Source organism: Rhinocladiella mackenziei (genome assembly GCF_000835555.1).
Source record: "Rhinocladiella mackenziei CBS 650.93 unplaced genomic scaffold supercont1.8, whole genome shotgun sequence".
Taxonomy (NCBI): Eukaryota; Fungi; Ascomycota; class Eurotiomycetes; order Chaetothyriales; family Herpotrichiellaceae; genus Rhinocladiella; species Rhinocladiella mackenziei.
In genome coordinates, this window is record NW_013550597.1 from 842,857 (window position 1) to 861,543 (window position 18,687).

At 50.0% G+C, this 18,687-nt stretch overlaps 7 protein-coding genes across 7 annotated transcripts; 5 read left to right on the top strand and 2 right to left on the bottom strand.

The window, feature by feature from the left end:
* Nucleotides 1-359: 359 nt before the first annotated feature.
* On the top strand, nt 360-748 carry Z518_09912 (uncharacterized protein; the record flags this gene model as incomplete). The annotated part of the gene is made up of 2 exons (XM_013412529.1): nt 360-597; nt 645-748. The coding sequence occupies 2 exons, from the start codon at nt 360-362 to the stop codon at nt 746-748; spliced, it is 342 nt and encodes a 113-aa protein (XP_013267983.1).
* A 1,510-nt stretch (nt 749-2,258) lies between these two features.
* On the bottom strand, nt 2,259-3,200 carry Z518_09913 (uncharacterized protein; the record flags this gene model as incomplete). The annotated part of the gene is made up of 1 exon (XM_013412530.1): nt 2,259-3,200. The coding sequence occupies one exon, from the start codon at nt 3,198-3,200 to the stop codon at nt 2,259-2,261; it is 942 nt and encodes a 313-aa protein (XP_013267984.1).
* A 461-nt stretch (nt 3,201-3,661) lies between these two features.
* On the top strand, nt 3,662-7,819 carry Z518_09914 (uncharacterized protein; the record flags this gene model as incomplete). The annotated part of the gene is made up of 1 exon (XM_013412531.1): nt 3,662-7,819. One exon carries the CDS (start codon nt 3,662-3,664, stop codon nt 7,817-7,819), a length of 4,158 nt encoding a protein of 1,385 aa, XP_013267985.1.
* Nucleotides 7,820-8,436: 617 nt separating this feature from the next.
* On the bottom strand, nt 8,437-9,588 carry Z518_09915 (uncharacterized protein; the record flags this gene model as incomplete). Its single annotated transcript, XM_013412532.1, has 1 exon — nt 8,437-9,588. One exon carries the CDS (start codon nt 9,586-9,588, stop codon nt 8,437-8,439), a length of 1,152 nt encoding a protein of 383 aa, XP_013267986.1.
* A 1,873-nt stretch (nt 9,589-11,461) lies between these two features.
* Nucleotides 11,462-12,314, top strand: Z518_09916 (uncharacterized protein; the record flags this gene model as incomplete). The annotated part of the gene is made up of 2 exons (XM_013412533.1): nt 11,462-11,469; nt 11,531-12,314. The coding sequence occupies 2 exons, from the start codon at nt 11,462-11,464 to the stop codon at nt 12,312-12,314; spliced, it is 792 nt and encodes a 263-aa protein (XP_013267987.1).
* Nucleotides 12,315-12,745: 431 nt separating this feature from the next.
* Z518_09917 (uncharacterized protein) lies at nt 12,746-13,470 on the top strand (the record flags this gene model as incomplete). Its single annotated transcript, XM_013412534.1, has 2 exons — nt 12,746-12,844; nt 12,904-13,470. 2 exons carry the CDS (start codon nt 12,746-12,748, stop codon nt 13,468-13,470), a joined length of 666 nt encoding a protein of 221 aa, XP_013267988.1.
* A 2,154-nt stretch (nt 13,471-15,624) lies between these two features.
* Z518_09918 (uncharacterized protein) lies at nt 15,625-17,703 on the top strand (the record flags this gene model as incomplete). Its single annotated transcript, XM_013412535.1, has 1 exon — nt 15,625-17,703. One exon carries the CDS (start codon nt 15,625-15,627, stop codon nt 17,701-17,703), a length of 2,079 nt encoding a protein of 692 aa, XP_013267989.1.
* Nucleotides 17,704-18,687: the final 984 nt, after the last annotated feature.

Genomic DNA, 18,687 nt, shown 5'->3' on the forward strand with positions numbered 1-18,687 from the left:
TGTAGTCTGCGTCTTCGAATGCTGAAGTCAGATGGAGAATGTTCAGGAAATGTGTGACGGAATCGATCCATCATATATGAGTCAAAGTGGTGACGCTCGTCACGTGAACAAACGTTTGCCAATACCCTGTCTGACAAAGCAGCTTGTGACATTTGGCCCAGGATTTTAGCTGCAGCTGGCCTTCAGCTTCCTGTCCGACAAAAACAGCATTAAAACTCCCCAGATTCGTTGCCTTCGACAATTCGCGTCTACATGTTCACAAACTGGTAGTGGAATAGGAGTTTCTCAATGGTATAAGTCGCAGTACTTCTCTCGGTGGCCTGTCGCTAGCTGAGAGCGAGCCTACCGCAACAACGACGATGACCGATACCGATGGTGCAGCTTCTTTCATCGAACCTCCTTCCAACAGCGATGAGAACGATGTTGATTCATTACCCTCAGAACCAGACTCGGACGAAGTCACAGTGAGCGAAGATTATTCCGATTCCGACGCAGAAAGAGAGTGGAAGGAAAGTTTGCAACAGCTAGAACTACTTCTTTCTATGGTGGTAGTCCCATATGTAGGGAAATATTTCGGGAGGAAGTTTGCCTATTGGGGTATGTCCGCAGGTATCTGACGAAGAATTACGAGCTAATAGCGATAGGTTGGAAACAGTTCATGGAGTGGAAATACCCCGCAGAAGTGGTAATTACGAACAAGGCTGCTTTCAAAGGAGTTGGTGCAGTCAAAGCCGCAGCTTCGTTGTAATGGCAGAAGATCGTGTCGGTGTCAAAATGAAAATGCAGACCTACCGACCATCCGCCATGGAGGGCAGCCAACCTTGCTCTCTACTGTATTCCAATGCACAAGAACCCAGTACACATCAGACAGCCGACGTCCCACTCATTAACTTGGACATTGATTGTGTGCTATTGCACCACCCTCCAGTGGAAATCCGAACGCCGCCAAACGCTTTCTTGTTCTTCACTGGTGAACAAAGGAAACGACATGATCTCAGAGATACTTGCTACAACAACTACAGTTGAAAGGACGAGAGCAACAGATTTTCGGGGTGGAATATTGCCGAAAGAAGCCTCCCTGGCTACACTCACAAGAAGGCTAAAGGCTTAGACGAAGAAACTCACCAAAATTGTAACTGAAACGAATAAATGCACCCGTATCGGGTAACTTAAACCTTGGAAGCTATTGGAAGCAGTGCGATACCCCGCGACAAATATCCTTCAAATCCAAAGTCTTCATTCATCCAGCCAAACATTGCTTATCGCTAGGTAATAACTGCTCTTGCGTTGCTGAAAGTGTATCCTGCTCACTCCTCCATTGAACCAACGTGTGCCAATGTAGTATCTCCCCTCAACATGCGTGGTCGATCCAATGCAATTGCCCGACGGGGATGACGGCCAGTGTTTATCCGACTCATCACCTGTGGACTGCAAAACATTCGGTGTTGACGGTATTCTTGCTCAGAGTAGTAAGTCATTCAGCGAACACATGATTTCTGTAGAACGTTACTAAATGACGAAACCTCGGGATCTTGACCCATATGCTCCAGTGCTTTATGATGTTGATGATTGCGAGACTACGTCTCGTCCAAGCATGTTCCATCGACTTCATAAAAAGCCAAAAAAGATTTTGATATTTTTGACACCATCGTTATTCCCCTCAACGAGCTGCTTGATCATTCGAGAAAGCATCACTGCCTCGACGCGATGGGTTGTCATAACTCCTAAGGCTGTGTAGTCGTCCTTGGATTGCAGAATCGCCCTCTGCCCGGGAGGATGATTCTTCTGGGTCTGATACTAATTCACCTCGGCATTCATGCTCATCAATTCCGGTGTAAAAGTGAACAGTGATTTCGGATGGCGCTTTGTTGCTAAGAAACCTACGGGAACAGCTTGTGGGCGTTGCGCATCATGGTCAACGAAACTGCCGATGGAATTGATGCCTGCGATGTTATTGGGTGCCATTTTTGCTTCTAGTCTTTGCGTCTTGTTGACCAGTTTCCAAATGGTCTAAGAAGCTAAGTGACCCGTGTGAGATTTGAAATAGACGTTGGAGGGGGGAAATCTATAGTGTCTCAGCAGGTTCGCTGTTGAATCAAGTTCGCATATTGTGAACGACTAGGGACGAACTATTGTTGTGGTACTGCTTGCACTAGTAGACGAATAGAGTTGATCAAAGCCAACACATCCCCAGAGGCAATGAAAGATATTCACAGGTCGACAGATACGTGGTCGCAAAAGGCCGCCAGAAATGTAAATTATTGAATGTCGTGGAAGGTGTGAAATTTTCTAAATGGTTCGCCGACAACTTTCCCGCTGGCATCAAACCTTACTCCCTCGCTTCGCAGTAGCTCAATTTTCTTGTCCGCATATTTGCCATTCCTTCCCCAGTCGCCGTGAAATCCGCCAATTGTACCGTTCGCTGCCAGAACGCGATGACAAGGTACATCAGGAGCGAAGGGGTTGTTGCGCATTCCGTTCCCCACAGCTCGAGCTGAAGAATCAAGGTAGTCAGACATTGCTGCGTAAGTCGTATATCGACCTCGTGGAACAGACAATAGAGCAGTGTAAAGTTTTTTCCTATATGGAGTAAGCGAAGGATGTGACCGAATGCGATGGAGGATTTGTTTTATATCTTCCGCATTTTCCTGATGCTTTAATTCGCGATCTGAGGAAGGAGTTGAAGGAAATGGTGAGTTTGTTGAATCCTTGTTGGCGCCAAAGTGTAACTGAGATTGTCTTTTCTCTGGCTTTGCCTTTTTGTTTGAAATTTCCTTTGTTTCGCCAACTTGTCTCAAAGACCGCTTATGTCTGCCAATTGATTGGTCTGCTTGTCCGGTTTGCACCTGGGATTCACCCGCTGTTACATCACTGAACATTCCCGCGGTCTTTTCTCTGCATTTTAGGCTGATCTTGTCCAACTGACAAAGGTCAACTTCTCCTGCTTTGATTTGTTCGCCTAAGGCAATGGCTTTCCGTAATTGCTGCTCAGTCATGTTCTTAATTGCCGGCCTTTCTATCACTGCGTCCCATTGTCGCTGACCGTCACCGACTGTATTGTCAAGAATTATTCTAGCAAAGCAGTGGTCTGGAGTTACAGGCCACCTTGATTGAGCGGGATCGCGAATTTTGGCAAGTTGTGGAAGGGTATGCGCGTAGAGCTCAGACCACTGCTTCCGTAGGTCTTCAAGGTTAGACATGGTCGTAGAACAGATTCGCGTAGGACTGCCCCTGTTGTGGATGAATTGGAGAATCAGGGGTTCGTTAGCTCGAGGCTGCGGAGAAAGGAGTCGCAGTGGCAGGTAGGCAAGAAGTTGATGGCCAGGTCACTGGCTCTGTCATCTGTAATTTTTCAGCATATCATACACATGCCGGACACCTGGAACGAGATTCCCACTGCGAAATAATGAAGAACAACTTCTAACTTCAAGTGTTGAAGTCTTCTTAGGACATCCGAGAGACACGTGACGTCATCGGAAATTTCTGCGCATTGGTGCTTCTGCTCCGTTCAAAGACGCGTTCCCTCGCACCAACGCGTCACACCGATTGATTGATGTTCGACGTTCTACATTCTTTCTAGTCCACCATGCACTTTTGATCGTATTATTTCACTGTGATATTCATGTATGGTTCTCGAACTTGACTGAAACTCGGACATACCATGTTTTCGTCTCCTAGGTCCCCTTCCTCGGCGGGATCTCCTCAAAGCACTGCCTCCAACGCCCTGACTCCCAGTCGTAAAATACAGTCCTTGCTCGCTCAATTCGACGAGTCAGATTCTGATACGCCTGCCCACCGCCCCCAAGCTGGCTCTATTGGGCATTCAGAGCAAACCAATCCGGTCCAACCAGCTCGTGCCCGTTCACCAGTTGACGATGGATTAGAAGAGGAGGATCTGCCCGTGGTTCCCCGGTCCAGAATTGCGGCACGGTTACAAGGCCTAAGCACTACATCTAACATCGCTACAGATGAAAAGGATCCGTCTCAGGTGGAAAGTTCTCGACCTAACACAGTTGAGGGTTCGGATGGCAATGGAGATGTTGCTGTGTCAGGCATGAGTAGAAGGCTGCTTACAACACGCAAAAGCAGTCCCATTCGCGATGTAGAAAACGTCCATACGTTCAGGTCGGCTTCTCCATTGTTCATCCCTTCGCCGAGTGCTACACGCCACGAAGCTACTCCAATTCGGATGAGCGACCGTTCAGACTCTGAAGACATTGAAAAGCCATCAGCTGCCAACAACTCGAGATTCCTAGCTCTTGTTGAAAAACACCGAAAGCAGCGCCTAGAGAAAGAAGCCGAGGAAGCCGCGAAGAGGGAGGCGCGAATTGAACGACTCAAGGCCGATGAACGTGGAGCTCGGCAGCAACGAGGTTCAAGTCCCCCTGATGATAACGATGAAGACAGCGACTCGTCCGACGATGAAGGGGCCAAAAAGCTATCGAGGCAAGCTCGACCCACTCGAAAGGCCAGCAAGAAAGCTATAGAAGAAATGAATCGAGAAACTCAACGACTTAGTCGAAACATGCAGCTCGCTCACCAAGCTCGAACGAAGAAGAAAATCACCAAGGACAGTCTGCTAGCTAGATTTAACTTTCCAATCCCTAATTCCACGTCCCAAATAACAGCCGATGGAGAAATTGAGGACCCAACCACAGGTAGCTCAAGAGCTGGTTCAGACACCGAAGCAATGAAGAGCCGTGGCTCTCCTCCAACAAGTCCGATGCAGGAAGATGGACATTCCAATAGCCCCAAGAGCGCCAAGGGCTGTGCAGGCGACATCCTGCACGCCGACCGGGTTGATGCTGTAGTTGGGGCTGCAACGAGTCCTCTCAGGCCTCCGACAATACTCGACAAGGGCAAAGGGAGAGCTCGCTCTGAAGACCCTATTGAACATTCGATACACGGATATCCGATAAAGACGCCCATTTCCCAGGATCTCACCGAGATCCAAGAACCTGCGTTGAGACCATCTACGAAGCCTTTTCGATCGAAATCGTTTTGGGCCAGGGCGATCAAGCCTGGGACCGATGACTCTGATTCGGATCTTGAAGTCATCACTTCCAAGGGCGATATGCGAAAGTATGCTGCCTTCGAACATGTGCCGAAGCGAAAAGCGAAAGAAGCTCCATCACATCTTGCACTGCGATCGCTAGCACATTTGGTTGGTGGCGAAGACCGTAAGCATTCTATGAATGCTGCAGAAATGGAAGCTTCACTGAGAAAGGCGGCTAGAATGCAAGCCCGACGAGAAAGAGAACAAAAAATTCAAGAGCTCAAAGCGAAAGGCGTGATGGTCCAGACAGCGGAAGAACGTGAACGTGAGCAACAAGAAGTTGAAGACTTGCTAGAGAAAGCTCGAAAAGATGCTGCAGAAATCCAGAAACGTGAAAAGGCCCTCGCCAAGAAGGAGGGCAATTACTCTAAAGATGATCTGGATGACGAAGAAAGTGAAGATGATGAAGACTTTGATGAAGACGATGACGGTGAGATTAGCGAGGATTCGGATGGAGATGAGAATTACGAGCACGAAAACGGCGATGGTAACCTGCTCGATAATCAAGCGGATGAGGAAGACTCGGCTGAATCTGAGGCTGTGGAGAACGAGATTAAGGATGCCAGCAAGGAGTTTGATGAAGCCTCAGATCCAGTCCGTGAGACAGATCATGCTCTTGCAAGGAAAAGTCGAACCAATCGCGTGATCAGCGATGACGAGGATGAGGATGTTCAGGATCAAATACTGAAATCCCCCCAACTTCCCGTACCTGCCAAAACGCCTCAGTCTCTGTCTCGTTCGGCGAGAAAGCAGATTCCGGGAATTCAGATGTCAGATGATCTTCCTATCGGCCTCACACAAGCCTTTGCTGCTACAATGGCAGATTATTCTCAGAATCAGGGTGTGGAGAACGTACAAGAGCAGGACAGCCTCACAATGACCATGGATCTTCCATCGCCTAACCTCGCAATGGTACCCAGACTACAGCGCCTCGATTCAATCGATGTGATTACCGACAGTCAACCAGCATCCCAGACGCAGCCGTTGAATATCAACCTGTCCTTCTCGCAATCTCAGAGAGTTCCTCCATCTCCTGCCAGTGGATTGAGAATCAACGCCGCACAATTGACCCCTTCTCAGCCGCAATTTGAACCCACTCAAGACGGGGGTTATGCATTGAGTCCATTTGCCGGGAATCGCTTTGCGACGGAAACTCCCCAACATCCAGGTGCTCATTCCACCATTGACACTGTCGTACTTCCGAACGATACCCAAGACAGTCCCATTGTTCAAAGAAAGGCAAGGCTGAGACGTGGCCACACTATCAACACTGAATCTGAGGAAAACTTACCCGGAGTGGTGGAGGCATCAGCTTTCGATGTTATACGTCATGCCGCAAAGAGGGAGCGCCATGATAAATTCGACAAATCAAAGTCGCATGCGCGAGATGCCGTTGACGAAGCAGCAGAGGAGTCCGAGGATGAATATGCCGGCCTTGGTGGAGCAAGCGACGAAGATGTAAATGAGGAAGAAAATGAGGATGATCGCAAAATGATTGATGAAGATACTCAGGTTGGAGTTGGGGATGAAGCCAGACTTGCAAAGCTATTTGCAGATCGTGAGCGTCAGCAGGATGAAGCGGCTGTTTCCAAATTGTTGAAAGATATCACCACTGGTGCTTTGCGCCGGAAACGCGGCGGCAATGATGTCCTGGACTTGTCAGATGAAGAAGACGCTATTCTCAGAAGAAGAGAAGCCAAAAGACGTGAATTTGCAAAGATGCGTCGAGAATTGCTGAAAGATGAAGCCGTTGGCAAGATTGCAGAGGACAAGAAGAAAGAGGCATTCTTGCGCAGCATTGAGGATCGGCAGCCTAGCGACGATGAAGAAGACTTTGATTTTCCAGAAACCTCGCTTGAAGACGAGTCACAAGAAAAGCCCGATGACGTGGCGCGGCAGTCTGAAGAATCCCAAAATCCACAGTCGATTGCACAGCTGCCGAATGGTGACCAGAGCAAACGCTCGCTTAGGACTGTGGGAGCCTCAAAACTCAACCAAATCAGGCGACCTCATGATCGTAGCGGAGTCAACTTGAATCGAAGACCGGCAACCTTGGCTGAGATTCGAGAATCTGTATCATTCCTCATTGAAGAACCTGATTCGCAGGCAGCGACCATTGACCTTGGACTCTCCGATTCCGATGAGGAACCAGAGGCGTATGTCAACCTTGACCGGCATTTTCAAGCTGCGGAAGCGGATGAAAATGCGGACGAGGGTGACGATCTGGGCGGCTTTATAGTGGATGACGATGGCCGAGCGACTGGTGAAAGCACATTTAAAAAACCAGCAGCACCATTCAGCGAGATTCGCGCACCATTCTCTGAACGACGGACGAAAGACAGACCAAATGTTGTCAACCGGCTGAGCATACTTCGTCAGTCCTCCTCATCTTCGGCTTCTTCAGCCAGCACCAAGATGGCTTTCTATAGCGCGAGCTCCTCGGCAAGCGGTTCGTTTAGCAAGGTCCCAAGTTTACTACGCCAAGCAACGACGAACTCGAGTTTGGGAAGCGTCGCCAATAGGGATGAGAATGTATCTGCAACGGGAGTGGTAACTAACAAAACGGAACGTGGAAAAGCAAGCGAAGAGAAGGAATTTGTAAGGAAGGGAAGTGGTGGTCGCAGAAATGCTGTCAATTATCGACCCACGATGAAAGAAGAGAAAATGAGTCAACGAGCCGGGATCGCAAAGAAGAGCGCGACCAAAAACAAGGGAGTGAGTGGGTTTCTGGGAGGTCTGTTCCGGCAAGACAGTTGGACATGAGCATTATGCCAACCGCAGAGATGACGAGATCATGCAACAATCAATCAATACGATTTCTTCTCATGCTCTCGACGGCATTTGCTTTGAAATACTTTGCATAAATGTACGTCTTTCTCCTGGCCAACATTTTCCCTGTTGAGGTCAGCAAACACACAGATGACTGCTCTTGTGATGCTTTATGTTCAAACCGGGTCCCTTTCTCTTCCCGCTGTCAGCACGTATTCGCACACCAAGTCTTCACACGTTCCTTGATATATTCACACTTTGTCGCGTTCTCCAGCCTGGGAGATAAGCCCCCCAATGCTGGCCCGCAGTTGGAAAGTCTGAAATTTCCCCAATCAGAGCCGTCAAATCCTGACCCAGACTCCAGAACTAGTGTGCAAAATGCAACCAAGTGGAATTACAGTATAAATACGAAAGCGGGCCTTCACACCGGGCCTGTATAAATAATGGCGGCCACGACAGCGGTTCGGTCATCTTTGTTGTGTCATCAGCCTCAATTGCTGCTCATCTGGGAAAAGGCTGAACTGGGCTCAATCCTTAAGAAATGTACTGAACCGCCACGGGGGGCATCCATAGCGCTGCCTTTGTTGCGAGGCAGCTTTTCCAGGATATGATCAGCTTGACGCGGATCGCAACTCCTTCAACTTGGCGTCGATAGCCTTCGTTCTCGCAGCCTCTTTTCCAAAACCAATAATGCACACCTCCATCTCTTTGATCTTCCATTTCGTGGCCCCTTGGAGATCTCCTTTTCTCTCTGCCCACTTTGCCATGCTCCGGTACGTGTTCGCCAAGGGCACACCAACGAGGCACTCCTTGAGCAGCAATCTCTCCAACTTTACCAAAGCATTCAAAGCATCATCCACACCATCATCATTCTTTTCTCCTGCTCCGACGTGGGCCCTGGTCTCCGAATATCGCTTCTCACAGCCCTGCACGACGCGGAGAGCTTTATACATGCCTTTCCTCCTCTCATCGCTTTTGGCCCAGAACTCGTTCTTGGGCTCACAAGCTTCACACTGGCACACGAAACCGTAATGCATCTGCTGTTTCCCCTGCCGCTTGGACGTAACCTCGAACACGGACTTGTCGTAGTTGCTGCACACTTCCTTGCCACGAGACATGTCGCGGATGGCATGAAATTTGATCTCGTCAGTAGCCCCGTCATAGCTGAACTGGACGTTGGGGACACAGCTGTGATTGATCCTGCTCACGATGGCGCCAATCGCCGAACCCCCTTGGCCGTCATTCTTGAAGCCGTCGCAATTATAACAATTGCTATAATAGATCGAGACGACACGAGACATTCGGGATTTCTGGGCATCAAAGAGTTTGAGGTAGGCCTTTTGATCTGCACGAGACAAGGACGAGAACTCGCGTTCGATAGCAGAATAGTCGTTTTCTTTGTCCTTGTCAAGTGATATCAGAGGCTTTTCGGCCAGGATCAGTGTTCCAGCCTTGATTTTGCGGGTGGCGAATACTGCAAGGCCGCGGTCGGGGGTGGAAGACACTTTGAGGAAGTAGTCTTGGGGCTTCAAGTCGGGTTGTGCTTCCAAGTCGATCCGCTCCTCGCTTTCCGGGGTTGTGCCGGCGTTGGATCCGTTGAGGCTTGGGTTCATCCCGGTAATGACGGTGGCAGTTGGGGTTGAAGCCGGACGGTTCAGCAAATGCCCCTTGAATTTGGAGATAATCAGAGCCTTACCCTGATGGGGTCCTGTGGCTGCCAGTTCATGTCTCTTGCTTTTGGCCTTGCCCCTTTCCTTCTTCATGTTCGATAGGAATCGTGCAACAGCGATTTAGGGCAGTATCTTTGGCAAATCGAGAAAGCACGTGTTAAAGAAGTGAAGTATGCGACGCCGGCATATCCATTACATCCATTTTGGCGAGTTGAAAGACAGAAGTCGGATTAGGCGATTCAAGAGGTTGTGCCAGCAGAGGTGAGGGAATTTGAGGAATAAAGATATGTCAGAAGACGAAATAATGGGCGATGTCCTCTTAAAACCGGGGCCCCCTTAAATGACACGAGGCTGCAACCTGATTGGTCCGGAAGGGGCCGCAGTATCAAACCACGCCGAAGTCGCTGAGATTAATTTCTTCTTATCTTCAAGTTTGTTCCTCATTTGCGTTCTCATCAATGAATGTTTATCTCGATCCTCCACCACTTCCATAGCCGTCCAGACATGGGTAGCAGGATTCACGGGCAGTCTATTGCTGACCAAGCGGCCTCGTATTTGTGCTTCAATCCTATTGGTCAAATGGACCCTGTGGTGTGCAGTGGGCGCTTCCCACCATATATTGGGAGACCAAATACCCAAAGTCTCTGCGGACCCTTCTGCTTTTGGGCTCACGATGGCAGGGCTGGCCGATATTATGGATCTCTTCAACCACTTAGCTCCTTTTTGAGAGTTTTCTACACTTTGTATTGTGGGATTTCAATTCACATCACGCATGCATCTTCATTCCCGCCAAAGAATGAATTTCATCTCTGCTCTTTCACTTGGACGTCTCCATTTTCAGCCTTTGCTTTCTCTCAGATAGTGTGCGGCACATGGAATCTCCAGAGTTCGTCTGATATTCCGTAGTTCATGTTGACAATAGTACCGACCCCAAATGTCTAGACGTCGAGACGGGTCAGGTCATCGGCAGGGTTAGTGCATTTTTAGAGATGCCGTGGGCTCCGGGGCCCCTTTGCGGGGACAACACGTCCTGGAATCCGTTCTCGGTCGAATTGAGAGAGGAGGTCAATCAGGGGAAAGTTTTGAGAGAGCGGAGGACCGTTCTCGCCAGCTCGTCAAAACTCATAGCGGGTGTGGCACAGGAACGCCATTATTAGCTCATCTTATGAAACAAGCATAGCGTCATCATGTATGGCGTACGAGAAGCCTAGTATACATATACGTTACGACTGAATAGAATGGGGACTAGGAGTAGTAGTGGGATAGGGTAGTTATGGATAACGAATATCGAAGCAAATTTTCCTCTGGGAAAGCATTTCAAATATCCTCCCCCTTCGCCTAAAGGGAAGTTTTACGTCTGATCCATGCAAGAGAAGAACAGAAAGATTTCAGCTTTCTGGGGATCGCCCTCCATATGATACCCGCATCCCCGCTCAACGCCATCCAACAAGTATAGGAGCCGGGAGGGCCAAAGGGTTGTGCTACGTCGCGGTAGAGAACTCCTCTTACGCGCAGGGTTCGTCGTCACGTGATATCACATGATATCATCATGTGCCCTGGACACAACATGGCGTCAACAACCATTTATCCACCCATGATCTCGCCATCGATGGTGTGTTTTCCAGATTCATTGGCGATCATCGCGTGCTAAGTGGTCGCCTGCCAAGCGCGTATAGCTCCGGGCCCTCCATTTCTTGCCTATTTTTAAGAGCGAATGGGCGTCGTCCTTTGGCTTGGACCTTAGTAATTGAATATTAACGTCGATTGCTATTCACAGACCCCCTTCTACGATAAGACGTATATCTAGAACAATATCACAGGTGTCTTCGGCTTCTCCTCTTCAATTTCAATAATCATTACCAGAGATCTGGCGTTCAGATCCGTCCCCCGCTTACAGCTGGCCCGTGGTCATCTATCCACTGCCAACAACTTGAATCAAAAATCACCCTCCAGGTCAATTCGAGACATGTCTGAGTACGTTTGAACAAATCATCATATTTATCATCGATCCGCTGACGCATCCATTCTCTTCAAGCCTCGCGGATTTGGCATCCAAGCTCTTCAATGCAAACCTGGACTTCCAGCCCAAGATTGTCCCCACTGGGAAACGTGTTCGGGGAATCCTAAATGGCAAATTCATCTTCGATACCACCGAGGCCAAACTTGTCTGGGAGCACAAATACTTCCCGCAATATTGGATCCCCCGATCTGACTTCCTCGACACCGCAACCTTCACAGATAATAAGCCCCTGTCGGGCATCCAGTCTTCCACATCGCAATTGAGCGTGGGCGAAAAATCCGTCCCGACACTCCTTGTTCCGGACTCGTCCAACTCGGACCTCGCGGGCTTAGTGAAGATCGACTTTAAGGCCCTTGACGCCTGGTACGAAGAACAGTCCCAGATTTGCTATCATCCGAAAGACCCATTCCACCGCGTCGATATCCTGCCCACCGGTCGCCACGTGCGCGTTGAAATCGACGGCGTGTGCATCGCTGACACAAGCAAGGAAGGTGGCGTCATGTCCTTGTGGGAAACCGGTTTTCCAGCTCGCTGGTACTTGCCGCGTACTGCTGTGAAATGGGAATACCTGACGCCCAGCGAGACGCATACAGGTTGCCCGTACAAGGGTGAGGCAAGCTACTATAACGCCGTGGTGAATGGGAAGGAGTATAAGGATGTTGTGTGGTGGTATAAGAATCCCATCGTGGAGAGTACATTGATCATGGGCATGTTGTGCTTCTACCCCGACAAGGTTGATACGTGGGTGGATGGGAAAGCGATTGAGAAGATTGGCATGCCGAATATGAAGAAGGTTTGAGGGGGAGACGCCGAAGAAGAGTTGCAATTTGAAAAAGGTGGCCCTGTACGGACTTTTACGACCCAGAAAAAGGGGGAAGGCCTACAGCCATTGTAGCGGTCGCCACTGAATGATAGTCCTGTAAGCACGTCAACATCTCTTATTAATTTCTTCTCTGTTCTACCAATTGGGTTATTCATCTTCGATTGAACGCTCCGTCAACATGCAATTTGTCTCAGGAATACGCCAGGGGTGCAAGGCTGAGCATTATATAAGCGGCACATCCGCAAGCAGAAGGACGTCATCCAATGCCGGGGAGCACCAGAACTTCTCGTCCTTCGGGCCAAAAAATTTCTTTGGAACTATTTGCTCTGCACCGGGGCGGATTTGTATCTCGATAATGCGCCCATGACGAGAAAGACCAATTTGTATCAACCTCCCCTGAATCTACAATGAATATAGCTATCACCACGACGCGCTTTATGCGGCAAGCAACACGTCTCTCCGTTCATCTTCGCTCGCTTTCGACTCTCAGCACCAACCCTCACATCGTAAGGCCATTCTTTCCTACCATTATCTATCTTTCAACTCCTAACATACCGGGCGACAGTACGTCTTCCCGGACCCCAATTCTCGATCGTCTCACCTCCTCTCCCTCCTGCCTACAGAACCACCTACCCCATCCCTAGCCATTGGCTCCACGACCAAACTCCCCCCCACACCATCCTCATTCACCGAGAATCCGAAATTCATCCCTATCCTCAACGCCGTAATCGGTGAAAACGCTTCGTCCGATTCCACGGTCCAATCCCAAGCTGCAGTCATGATTTCCTCATCGGGCGCCTCTCTCCTTCAGACCATCCGCAGACAAGAGACCGGCTCCGCGGGCGCTAGTGATCAGGGCGGTCATGGCAGTGCCGGTCGAGGCGGCTGGGTCCATGTCTCAGATCTTCGACACATTCCGGACTTTGGACGCATAGCTGAACCAGAAGACATTTTCGGCAGCGTAGAAGTCGATGGCAATGGAAACTTTGTGGATGGACATGGCAGATATCAGCCAAGTGGGACATACAGGATTTGTACGAACGATGGAATCTTGGGATTGACCGATTTTATGAGGAGGAAATTGGTTGAGAGATTGAAGGCCGAAGAGGCAGCGGAGAGCAATAAAAAGTGATCAAAATGTGAACAATACGGATGCTTGATTGGGGCACGTCCATACGACTCTGGCAGGCCGCATGTGACGCTATCATGCTGTTTATACATGGCATATGGAGCTTCAATTTCCTCCTGCATCCTGAGGAAATCCACCCGAAGGATCTACGACGGATTGTTTTCGCTCCAGGTTCCGCTCCCACACGTCGATGTCTCGACGAGGAGTGCAAACTATCGTTCAACAGAGATATCTGATAGAAAATCTCTGCACCCTAAACGTGACAGAGCAGATCACCAGTGCTGGGACCGAATGCTCTTTCGACTACGGCCAAAATTACAAGGCTGGTTTCCAGCTTCGAAGGAGAATCTCGGCATGCCTACCACATACATCATAGCATCTCTGTGAAATGACAGCAATGACCCCAGCAAACCTACATGGAGGCGAAAAGGACCCGAGAAAAGCCAGGGTTTTCCAACAGGAACTACGGGAATTTGACAGAGGAAAGTTCTATGCCTGAAGAACGCCAGAGGCAAGAAATGCCCCTATGGCAGCCCGGTTCTCCACTGTTGGCGGTGGTGAGTCTGGCTCTCATGACTGCGCTCAGGACACCAGAGATTTCGCCGCCAGGTTCAGAACCGACGAAAGCAACTCGGACAGAGTCGCCACTAACGCTCTGATCTTCTTCGTGAGGGACCAGGCCCAATTCTCTCAATTCATTCAGACGCAAAGAGAGATCCCTCGATGCACATGACACATGCTGATGACGTGACCAAGTTCTGAGACTGCTGGTCTCAGAACCGCGAGTCTATCCTCGAGGTATTCCTAATGGCTACCGATTCATGCATGTTTACTCTCGCCATTCCATGAAGCCCGTCGAGCAGGCGGGTAATTGGAGTTCATGCAAGGCCCCAAGTCCTTGGCCTAAGAAAAATCCCCCACCAAGTCTCCTGAGTCCTCCCAACAGGATTTTGTACAAGGCTACCGAATGTGGTGACTGTCCCCAGTGGTCTGTGGAGATCCGGACCATGACTCCCAAGCAAGTCGAAGAGGTCTGGGGGAAGCACGGCATCAACGTCCTTGGCCTGACCCACGTCCGGGCTCGGAAACAATTCCCTGTCCGCAAGGTCGGTGAATTTCCTCGAACGAAAACGCCATCAACTATTCCGCCGAAATCGAGCCAGTAGTATTCAATCCATCTCACTTGCCCCCTTAGCATTGAACCTTCTGCTGAACCCGTCTTGCAAATCTCATCTCTCCTCCGGTCCTGATACTCACCGCCACCGTGCGGGGAGTCAACTACCAAGAACTCCCGGTCAATGCTCCTCGCACTGCCTACAGGTATGGCAACTTCCAACGCGATGGCCCCATGACCTCCCACCAGGGTGCCCGTGCCAATTACCTCTACTCTATTGGCTCTATCCAATTCCCCACACGATCTGTTGATCTCGACGAGACCCACGGCCACTTCCCAAAGTAATAGCACTTTCTTGTCTCAGATCCGACCGGACGATTTCAATGACCTTAGAGAACTCTGAAAGAAAGGTTTGGGATGAGGCTGCCAGAGATCAATCCATCAACAACGTTGCCGGAAAGAGAGAAGTCTGCCGTGACAAGGGAATCTTGAAACGGCAGGTTGCCATTCCCCTGAAGCTAGAGACGACATTGTCCAGAGACGCCAAAAGGCCATTGGCATCAATGGATATGATGGTCGGTTGATCACAACGGTGGCCCAACTAAGGGGAACGCACAGTGATATCTGATTGACCGTCTCACGGAAGAAACACACTCAAGTACGCCCAGCCGAATTGCGAGAGGAGGAATGTATCTCATCATGAAAGTCGTGCTGGCCTGTATGGGAATGGAAATCCACCCCATCTCAAATTTGCTAGCTTAGTCTTTTGTCCTTAAGAATTCGGGTTAACACCGCCATTCGGCTGAGCTTCCTATTTAGAATAATTATCCTAAACCGCATCCAAACACATGCGAAAGTGAATTCGGTAGTCTTTGCACGAAAGACCTCGTCTGAAGGACGGAGAGGAGGTGGAAAGTGCCTTTTCACTTCATGCCTCAAGAGAAAGAATCCTGTCGGCCCTATGTCCCACCTCCATCACCACCGATGATGGGCCTGACTCGTGCGCATGGTGAAATGCGTCTCACACACACATTGAGAACGTCATGGCTACACCCACCAAATCGCAGACCGCTTCAACTCCCAAACCTCATCTATCTACTCCAAACAGACTGATGGCCTCTCCTCGACCCGGAACCTCGAGTAATGCTAACCGCCCACTTGCCCACAAGTCTCCCGCTGTCAAAACTCCAGCTTCAGTTCACGGACATGCCCATCATGTCAGTGTTTCCTCCCAACCATCCTCTACGCCTTTGGCTGCCACCGCCATCCACGACGACCTCCTTGCCCTTAATTCTCCTGCTACAGCACTTATCGCCTCGTTGGGACCGACAGGATTGACACCCTTGGGTAGTGGTGGAGACGGGTTGGGCATTACAACCAACCTGCCAGGAACCTCAATTAGAGCTCCCGCTGCTCCTGTCAATCCAGATGCCGAAAGATTACATCGAGCTCAATTTGTAGCGGACACACTCAAGACTCGGGTGGCCGGTCGTGGCATCACACGTGAAGGAGTGGAAAGAATAGCCCAGCTGCAAGGTTTCACCACCCTGTGGGATGAGGGAAATCTTACGATCGCTGGCAACGCGGTCGACCTCGAGATCAATTTTGACGCCGACAACCGAGATTACGTTAAAGATGTCGGTCTCAAACTCAACACCCCTGGTAGCGAGGAGCACAGTGAAGAACCTCAACTACAAGAGGAAGGGACAGGGATTCTCCGAGACAATTTACGACCTTGGAGTGTTCTAGATGGTACTTCACAATGGACCAGTCTCGACACCTTTGAATCCAACTTACAGTACCTCAGTCGGTTAGATCACATTGAAGGCGGGGCACCCTGTTTTGAAGCTGTTCGGGACCTATACAATGCTTTCCAGAAGATCTGGAATGCTGAGAAGGAGAGATGGAAGAACCGACCCGTTCGACACCATATCAGGAACGGTGCCATAGGCAGACCTTCAATCGACCGAAAGCCCCGATTAGGATTGTCTTTGGACTACTGGGTCGGCAAACAAGATGTCGAACAGAGATCCGAGAGCGACACGGACGACACGATGGACGATTCTACCGACGTCTACGCCGCGAGGATCTCTTGCGCGCCAGGAGCACCCTCAACAGTCCTGGCCAGACAATGGGTATCAGAGCAGGTCTTGATGGCGGAAGCGCCGGCAACACTAGGCCCTGAAACTGAGCAACTCAAGCCAGACTGGCAAGACCCTGCTCATGATGCCGGGAACTCAGATCGGGTCATGAAGGGTGGATTGGAGATGCACTTCGAATGTTCTCTGCGGCCAGAAGTCTATCTCCCGCTCAACATTGTAGCATCCCTTAATGTGGACTTTGCAATGCTGGAGATGGATCAAGAAATGGCCGTGACCTATCAAATGGCACTGCAACCACACCTGAACGTGACGAATGTTGGTGGTGCCAAAACCAGCCGTGAGGAGAGATGGCCGAGGTCGCTACCCACCACTACTGATGTGGGAGACCCGCCGCGATTTCGACAGCATTCCTACGCCCTTCATTCTGCTCAGCATGCAGCCCCTCTTTGGTGTTACCCAGTCAAGCAGCTGAAATTTACCCATCCCAAGCAACTAGCAGCCATGTTGCCGGTCCTCCGACAATACGCCCTGGTCTGGCGTATTTTGCGGAGTCTGGTGGACTATGGGATCGTGGATCAATGGAACGCGTCCACGACCTTCAATGTGGACAAGACGAGAGCATCCGACACCGTGGATCGCCCCTTGAAACGTAGCAACATGAAGCCTCTCGGCACTCAACTTGAGACTTTCTTGAAAGCGAACGGCTCGCTACCAGGTGACGAGGTTTTGCCGGTCGATTTGAGTCTGGATGTAATTTCTGATATTTCCAAGGCCAGACTTGATGTCTTTGTACCATTACGAGGGTCGCTCGCAAGAGGAATGCAAAGCCCTTTCATTTTCTTGTCCTTGAACATCTGTCAGGGAGGCCAAGTCGAAATTAGGGATTTGCGTGGTGTCCAAGCTGATGGCGCTGACGATTTGAATCTACGGGCCAAGTTGGTGCGGATTTTGACCACGACCGAAGACGTTGGTCTCACGGTGGAATGGCTTCTAGAACAAGCTCGTGCGCGAATTCAATGACTGGACCGTCTGTGGACAGATGGACACTGCCTCGCGAGACGACGGCTACAAATACTTCGGGATTCAAATAACCCCAATCGGACAGAGGACTTGCTTGTGGCGAACATTCGAGGCCATGAACGAGAACCGTAGCGACAACACAGCATGGGTTCTCTGCTTCAACCCTTTTGATAATCGAACCAAGCCTACAACGCTTCTACGGCGCCGGTTGAAGACTCATTGTATCGCATAATCTTTTCTTCACGGTTTGGCTGGTACACACGACACCTAAGACTTTATCCAGGTATACTAACTGTAATGAGCATATCAACATCATACCCCTTCCTTCACCTTTCTTTGGTATTTTCGGCGCTTAGATTCGCGGTCTCGTTTTGGATGCGCTCTGAGCTTCTGCACATCCTCGTCCGATCCGCCAAGTTCACCAGCCTTCAGTCGGCACTGGATCTCTTTGAGTCTTTCGCCCTTCTTACGAGCTCAGGCGTTCTTCCCCTGCCGTCATTTCTTAGCCGCTCGGATGGCAGGGTCCGACTCGTCAACCTTCTCCTACTTCCAAACGCTGGAGAATAGCTTTGTACTCATTCCTGATTCTTTGGGTATTCAACAACCTTGCTTGTACCTATGCATCAAGAACATTTCCGACAATAGGGAAATTCACGTGACCCTGAAACCGGCACGGCAAACCACGGCATTCAAAAGAGTTTCACCTCACCTCCCGCATTTGCCCCCGCCGGCACTTTCGACACTACCGTGCCTCTCTTTCGCATTCTCCTCCCCCCACCGAAAGCAGAGAGTCCCCGTTTGCTTTTGCTTTCGGTGCATCTTCCCTTTACGGAGTTACGCAATTGTTGATCGCGAGACCGACCGATTTCTAGCCGCACCGTGGGGCATTTTCTCCTTCAATCTGATCATGTTCACAACACGTGGGTAGTGGCCCGTGAGAATGAATTTTCTCTTTCAATTGCTTTTGTCTTCTCGCCTGAATTG